The sequence below is a fragment of the Triticum dicoccoides genome, chromosome 5B (genome assembly GCF_002162155.2).
Source record: "Triticum dicoccoides isolate Atlit2015 ecotype Zavitan chromosome 5B, WEW_v2.0, whole genome shotgun sequence".
NCBI lineage: Eukaryota > Viridiplantae > Streptophyta > Magnoliopsida > Poales > Poaceae > Triticum > Triticum dicoccoides.
Window position 1 is genome coordinate 704467821 of NC_041389.1, and position 7972 is coordinate 704475792.

A 7972-nucleotide genomic window follows, 5' to 3' on the forward strand; every position below is an offset into this window, starting at 1 on the left:
GGCCAACATTATCATAGTCGCAGTTAAATGTTAACGCTTCAGTCACTAGTGTTTTTTCTTTCAAACAGTCAACCAAAATAGTAGTGTCTTTTTGAGAAACTAAAGTAAGTGGTAATTTTGTATAACGCTAGCCCCAAATGTGGTATTTTATTGTTTACTCAACTTGAATGGTGTCTTGGCCAGCAGTGCCTGTGATCTGAATGTACAAGGAGCAAACCGGGCTGAGCCATGTCGATGTGCTTCCATCATGCATGTAAGCACACCGCACATTTTCAGTCTCTCTTTCATCAGTGCAGGAGCTCCGGGTTCGTGAACAAGGACGAGCGCGGGTCCTCCCGGCTTGCTGCCACGCCTTCCACCCGGGCCGGACTGCATCAGCCCGTCGCTCTGTGTCCCCGGCGGCGGCGAGGGAAATGTGCAGGGTCGCCGCGGCGCACAAGGTGCTCGACAAAATGCCTGCCACGGAGAGAAGAAGAAGATATGACGTGGCACTGGAGCTGACTTTGACCGCCATTTGGCAAGGCAAAGTGAGATTCAAAACCGGGGACACGTCATCCCCATGTCTCGTTTTGGACGGCCCATGTCCAGTTTGAAAACATGAGAGAAATGTAGCACAACATTTTTTTGAAGGACCAAATATATATACTCCCTCTGTTTCAAAAAAAGATGACCCAACTTTATACAAAGTTAGTACAAAGTTGGGTCATCTATTTTAAAACGGGTTGTACAAAGTTGGGTCATCTATTTACGGTTCAATAGATGACCCAACTTGTACAAAGTTGGGTCATCTATTTTAGAACGGGTTGTACAAAATTGGATCATCTATTTTGAAACGGAGGGAGTACTTTGCATAAACTTTAGAGAAACAAAATAAAATTCTTCAATTGAACCGTAAAGTCTACATTATCTTTGATATAATCTTTTTTGCAAACCCTCCATAAGAAAATCAATTAAAAATAATCTAATTAGGATACACATAAGCGCTATTAAAGGCGAACAAAGCTGGACGCGATCTTGACATCTTCAAAATGTAACTCATGGCCTAACCTTTTGCTCTTAAGGCTAGAAATCAAGATACAACACACTAACAGGCAATGGCCTCGCATGTACAACTACCCCGTCTTTCGCTTTATGTTGCTTACTAAATCTATCCCACACTTATGCATTAGAATCAATCTATTACTCCCTCTGTAAACTTTTATAAGAGCGTTTAGATCACTAAAGGGAGTACTTTTTTTTAATCAATGACTACGATTAGAAGAAATATCATAGTTTTTCCACATTGTTGCACATATACATCCTTGACCTTACAATCATATATTGTTGCCTTATTTAAAACATATACCAAGAAAATCAAATTAATACTACTTATCATCTTCATCTAATGATAGGAGAGTCTGAACAACAGATTCCATGGTCGACCTCTTTCTTGTATCTTCCTCCAAACAAGAAACGACCAATTTGATCATCGTTCTAGCCTGCACATAGCTGAATTGCCCACCCAATTTGCAATCCACAAATTCATCAATCCAAGAATCATCACCTCCTTCCAGTTTATCTGCAAGCATGGTGACAAGCTTCCTGAGCACCGTGTGCACCTCTGCATCTGAACCGACGGTCAACTCCGATACTCTGCTTCCAGATAGAAGCTCAAGAAGCACGATCCCATAGCTATACACGTCGACTTTCGACGTGATAGGGCGGCCGGAGATCCACTCGGGAGCAATGTAGCCCGTTGTTCCTCGCATATGAGATGTGTTCTGGTTGGACCCACCTCGGTTTAGTAACTTTGCCAAACCAAAGTCGGTGATCTTAGGCTCGAAGTTTTGGTCCAAGAGTATATTCTCGGGTTTCACATCGCAGTGGATGACCCATTCTAGGCACTCATGGTGAAGATAGGCCAACCCTTTCGCAACACCTAATGCGATGTTGAACCGTTGCTTCCAGTCCAGCAAGATGTTGTCACTGAACAAAATGCTAGCCAGTGAGCCATTCTCGACATATTCGCAAACCAACAGCCGGTGGGATCCTTCCGAACAAAACCCCCATATTCTCACCAGATTCATGTGGTAAATCCTAGCAATCACACTCAATTCAGCTTGGAACTCTTCTTTGCCCCGACTTATATGCTCCAGCATCTTCAGAGCAACTGGCCTTTCATCTTCTAAGACACCTTTGTACACCACGCCGGAGCTTCCCCTTCCTAGCTCAACCTTGAAATCCATTGTCGCCTTCACAAGTTCTCTATAGCTGTATCTTCTAAAATGACTAGTCATCACCTTGTATCCTTCCTCGGCCGCCCATACTTCTGATGGCCTAAGCTCTCTTCTCAAAACAAAGAACCATGCGAATGCTATAAAGGAAACTTCAACAACAAAAAATGCAGCTATGAAACCATAGAAGTAGATCCATTTTGGTTCTTCTGCACCAGTGTTACTGTTATGCACTTGTAGAATTGGTGGTATGTTCATCTGTCTACAGTCAAGATGAGGTGGTGCAGAATCAAACACGTCAGAGCGAGGAAAAGCTGTATCTGAAACATTCACCCTGGCAGGAAGCTTGAGATATATTGTTCGCGGATCGTTTATTGGGTAGGTCCATCCACTGAAAAGGCTAGCTTTCGTATAGCATAACCCGTCACCTTCCTTGTACTGAAAGCCTTTGCAGGTGCAGTCGCCCATGCAGATATCCCTACAAGCATGAAAAGAAACTGAGAACATATGTTTCTGATCAGAGCCCCAAAAATCTGTGTTCTTGAGTTTCACAAACTTCATAGGTTCCTGATGATCACATGTTATGTTGACAATAGCCCTGCAGCCTTCAGTCCAATTACCCGGGTTGCTCATCACATAGCCTGGTGCACATGAACATGTAGGTTTAGGTGAGTAGTGACATATTCCATTAGGACCACATATGCCATGGATGTTGCAAGGTTGGGACATTGCTACCATTGAAACTGACCATGACCCATCTGAGTCATTCAAGCTGTACAACCGGAGATTACCATCGGGATCTAGAGTTAGCCTTCTCTTAATCCCTGGCCCTGCATCAGAGGCCACAAGTAGCCGACCATCGGCAAAATCACTCGACCCAAAACTCCCGTCAATCTCCAAAATCCCCAACCTAGTATTGTTATATTGGTTTCTATTATTCTGAAAGGGAGAATGATCAGGGTCTGGCCAGTATATATCCGAAACTTGAGGAATCTCATATATAAGTGACAATATTGAAACATCACTGAAACGGAAGATGTAGTTACCAGGAGCACGTGATTGGGTTGTACACACTAACTTTGTAGAAACGGTGATGGGCTGAGTTGGCAGGAAAGTGTCTGTGGGCGAATCAAAACTTTGCCACAGTATCTTACCATCGGTATTCTTCAAGATGAAATTGCCAGTATTCAACAGCTGAGCATGCTGAACATTTGTGAAGTTGCCACCAGCTTGCCACACAAGCGCGCCATCATAATCTTTGAGGACCATGTTGCCATCCTTCTGCAAGGTGAAGGCTGCCCTTTTGGCATGGACAGGGCGGTCGCGATTTGCACTCCACACGACGGTTTTGTCTGCCGCCTTGGAGTACCATATCGAAAATGTGAAGGCGTTGGTGTAGATGTTGTAGAAGCCGCAGGAGAAGGTGCCATCTGGCGACTGCAGTATGTCGGTTTGGAAGGCTTCGACGGTTAGAGAGGATCGTAATGGTAGAATATCATGTGCTACTACAGCTCTTGGTACTAAAAGCAGAGAGGATAAGCAGAAGAGGGAAGTGGTGGCAAGCAGAAGGGCAAGAGCAGGAGCCATGGTTGTAGAGATGGTTTGAGCTCACGGCGGCACAAGTACTACTACTTATAAGAGGACCGTTCATTTCTAGGTGGACACATACAGGGTGCTTCAGTGTCACACTATCAACCATGTCAAAAGCTTTTTAATGCAAGTTGATCAAGTTCGACTTTTGACGGTCACCAAGCTCGATGAAAAGTCCTCAAGGAGAATGACACATCTAGGACAGATGAATGAAGACAATGTACCAGGCTTATAACTCTCATTCAAGGTGGGGTCTCCGTTGTCTATTGTACAGCTAAGCTGATGTGCTTCGTATTGATATTTTCGGACCTAACACTCATAGGAATTGACTGATCAGCTGATGTTAACTTGCTTTTATTTTCGGACCTAATACGTGGAATAATGCAAGCCACATCTGCTGCAAGTATGGAGAAAGTTGAAAAATACTTTGCTGGGTACCAAGATTTGCCTCTACTTTGCAGCATGACCAAATGACAAGAATTTAAGCTTTTCTTTTCTAGTCTGATCAGCATGGTACTAATGTATGCACACCGTTTTGAGATCTCAAGACCATTCAAGGTCCGGCAGAGCCTAGTAAATGGTTACTGCAGTGTTAGGCATGTCAGGTGGATCCGGGTACAGAGTTACTAGGATATCCTGAAAACTCCCCATTTTTGTGTTTTTGACCGTTTTCGTCGGTTATAGTACACCGTTTTGGGGTCTCGGAACAATCCTTGTTTTCACGTATTCTCGCCATTTTTGTGAACTATATATAGCACACCCTTTTTGGTATCCCGCGCCAATAAACATGCAAGCATAAAAAACGGGAGATGCAGTCATATCAGATGATTGTTTTATTATTAATCCAGAAGAAAAGACTCGGAATAAAAATCATGTCAGCTATACATATAAATTCTATAACATTTTTCCAAATACATTGCAACAGAATAAGTTAAGAAATATCAGTGATAAGGTTTCAAAAAAAGACATATCAGTGATAATATGCAACAGAGAAAGTCAAATATGATAAGAGAGCACTAGCACCAAATATTGATAATCGCAGCTCACAAATGGGTTTACATTAATTAAGGTCAAATGTAAACGCAACAATGGGTCCATAGCTCAGTGGTAGAGCAATTGACTGCAGATCAATAGGTCACCGGTTCGAACCCGGTTGGGCCCTTTTGTATTTTTCTTTCTATTTTTATCTTCTTTTTCAACTACTGTCACACTTTCTTCGCAAGTATTTACTCTTCTTTTTCAACATATCTAGCTTTATGTATTTTTTATCTTCCTTTTCATGCCTTATGTATTTTTTGGCATGTCGATTCTTCTTTCATGGGATTGTTATGCTTACATTAGTTGGTTACCGCTGTTTGAATAGTTCTCAATTACTTCAAAATTATGGCAGATATGTATTATATTCTGTGGACCATGATAGACTGATATACGTATTTTTAGACACGTAGGAAGAACATTTCTCCAATTAGGCCCTTTTAAAAGAATCTAAGAATGGTTTGCATAACCCCAAAATAGCATGTTACTTAAAAGCTGGAATTGGCAATCCGTGAGCACAGCTTGAAGTACATATTAGCGTATCAAAACCTCAGAATGATTTTGTTGTAATGTTACGGGACGTTCCTGACTTCTCTTTCTAGATAAGGCTGCGTTTCAAAAATTTATTTTGTAGACATACTGACTAGGAAAAACTGTTGTAGGCCAACATAGGAAAATGTCCATGGAAATTTACTTGCGCCTTAGCACGTAAGTTAAGGCCAAGGGTCTGTATCTAATTTATTATGGCGCATACAACTGATATGAGTATGTGTAAGTTCCTAATTAGCGCTCTAATCCATATCTAAATCTGCAAGGATACAAACTGATGTTCAATTTTCATTCATAATACAGAGTGAACCAAATAATATTTAAACACAAAGATTGCACCTCTATCTTATATCTTGTGTAACTATATATTAATTAGGGTCATTTACAATAACATAAATGGGTCCATAGCTCAGTGGTAGAGCAATTGACTGTAGATCAATAGGTCACCTGTTCAAACCTGATTGGGCCCTGTTGTCTTGGCCCTCCACACTTTCTTCTCAAGTATTTACTCTTTTTCTTTTACCATATCTAGCTATATTCCTTCTCATTCGTTATGCATTTTTTGCCATGTCTATTCTTCTTTGAGATAATTGTTATGCTTACATACATTAGATGGTTACCGCTATTTGAATAGTTCTCAATTACTTCAAAATTAAGGTGATTATGTATTATATTCTGTGGAGCATGATAGACTAATATATGTATTTTTAGACATGTACGAAGAACAGTTATACTCCCTCCGTTCCAAAATAGATGATCATCTATTTTGGAACGGAGGGAGTACCATTTAGACCCCTTCAAGAGAATCTAAGAATAGTTTGCATAACCCAAAATATCATGTTACATAAAACCTAGAACCCGCAATCCCTGAGCACACCCTGCGGTACGTGCACCTAATTTATGATGGCACATACGACTGATATAAGTATGTGTAAGTTCGTAACTAGTGTTCTAATCTGTATCTGAATATGTAAGGATGCAAACTGATATTCAATTTGCATTTATAATAGAGTGAACCAATTGATATTTAAACGCAAGGATACGGGCACAAGTCTATCATATTGCTTGTGTAATTATATATTTATCAGGGTCAAATGGAATAATATTAATGGCTTCATAGCTCAGTGGTAGAGCAATTGACTGCATGTTAATTTATTTATTTTGAGAACAGACTGCATATTAATAGGTCATCGGTTTGAGTGGTTGGTCTCTACTATGTTTTTCTTTCTATTTTTGTTTCTTTTTTCAACTACTGTCTTGACGTTCCACATGCAAGTATTTTTTTACACCATATCTAGCTTTAGTCCTTCTCATTGTTATGCATTTTCCGGCATGTCGTTTCTTGTTTGCGAGAATTGTTATGCTTACATAGATTAGATGGTTACCACTATTGCTATTTGAATAGTTCTCAAATACTTCAAAATTAAGGCAATTATGTATATCATGTGGAGCATGATAGACCAATATTACGTATTTTTAGACATGTAGGAAGACCATTTATCCAATCAGGCCCCTTCAAGGGAATCTAAAAATAGTTTTCCCAACCCAGGACCCGGCATTCCATGAGCACATTTACGATGGCACATTCGGTTGATGTGCATATGTGTAAGTTCCTAACTACCGTTCCTCTGGAAGGAAAAGGCGATCTTGCCAGCGTGCCGCCAGGGAGTTCCTCCGGCCCTCCGCTGACGACCTCGGTCGTCGGTGGTGATGGTGGTGGTGGTGGTGGGGGGTGCCGGATCCACATGTGTGGATAGTTTTAGGCCAAAGTAGCTTAGTTTTTAGGCTGTTCATCATTTTGCTTCGGCGGAGGCGGTGGTGGCGCTGAATAAAGTTTTCTCAGATCCTACTCTGACAAGGCGATCGATCCTATGGTTGAGGATGGATTTGAAATCCAGTCTATTCAAGCAAGGATGGTACGGCGATGGCGGCATCCTCGTGGTGGATCTGTGTCCTCGGGCTCCGCCGTTGTGATGGCGTTTTCTCCAGCGTCGGCGCGGAGCTTCAGAGGTAGTCCAGGGACGGATGCAGATTATAGTCTGCATCGATGGCATCTGAAAGATGGTGGATCGTGTGATGGGTTCGTGGTACGTGGATGGTAGGTATGATTTCCTCCTCCGGCGTCTTAGTCATGTGGGGGTGCCGGATCTAGAGTTTGATGGTGTGCCCGGGGTGTTGCCCCGGTCTGATTCATTCAACGGTAATAGTTTCGCTTTTGGTGAGCCACCTTGAAGGTCCGCAAAGCTGCATATCAACGATGGAGCTACATCGAGCTTGGGTGTGGATGTGATCCGTCATTTTTTTTTCCTTTGGTGGTTGTTGTGGTTATGCCATAGACAAGTGACGTGCGTTGATATTTTTAGACATGTAGGAAGACCATTTATCCAATCAGACCCCTTCAAGGGAATCTAAAAATAGTTTTCCCAACCCAGGACCCGGCATTCCATGAGCACATTTACGATGGCACATTCGTTTGTATGCATATGTGTAAGCTCCTAACTACCGTTCCTCTGGAAGGAAAAGGCAATCTTGCCAGCGCCGCCGCCAGGGAGTTCCTTCGGTGGCTCCCCTCCGCTGACGACCTC

At 42.1% G+C, this 7972-nt stretch overlaps 1 protein-coding gene and 2 non-coding genes across 5 annotated transcripts; 2 read left to right on the forward strand and 1 right to left on the reverse strand.

Annotated features, from left to right (window-relative positions):
* Positions 1 to 1231: 1231 nt before the first annotated feature.
* LOC119312803 (putative receptor protein kinase ZmPK1) lies at positions 1232 to 3815 on the reverse strand. 3 transcript variants are annotated; one of them, XM_037588571.1, is made up of 4 exons: positions 3260 to 3356; positions 2949 to 3152; positions 2770 to 2854; positions 1232 to 2691 (listed from the first exon to the last, which is right to left on the reverse strand). In XM_037588571.1, exons 2-4 carry the CDS (start codon positions 2962 to 2964, stop codon positions 1365 to 1367), a joined length of 1428 nt encoding a protein of 475 aa, XP_037444468.1. In that variant the 5' UTR covers positions 2965 to 3152; positions 3260 to 3356; the 3' UTR covers positions 1232 to 1364. The 3 variants fall into 3 exon arrangements, with proteins under 3 accessions (XP_037444468.1, XP_037444467.1, XP_037444466.1); XM_037588570.1 differs by having other exon boundaries at positions 2770 to 3815; XM_037588569.1 differs by having other exon boundaries at positions 1232 to 3815.
* Positions 3816 to 4893: 1078 nt separating this feature from the next.
* TRNAC-GCA lies at positions 4894 to 4965 on the forward strand. Its single transcript has one exon. It is a non-coding gene; the product is annotated as a tRNA-Cys (tRNA).
* Positions 4966 to 5785: 820 nt separating this feature from the next.
* Positions 5786 to 5857, forward strand: TRNAY-GUA. Its single transcript has one exon. It is a non-coding gene; the product is annotated as a tRNA-Tyr (tRNA).
* Positions 5858 to 7972: the final 2115 nt, after the last annotated feature.

Bases quoted from the DNA above. Each gene is read 5' to 3' on its own strand.
- LOC119312803 (XM_037588569.1), bottom strand. From the start codon at position 3,800: ATGGCTCCTGCTCTTGCCCTTCTGCTTGCCACCACTTCCCTCTTCTGC.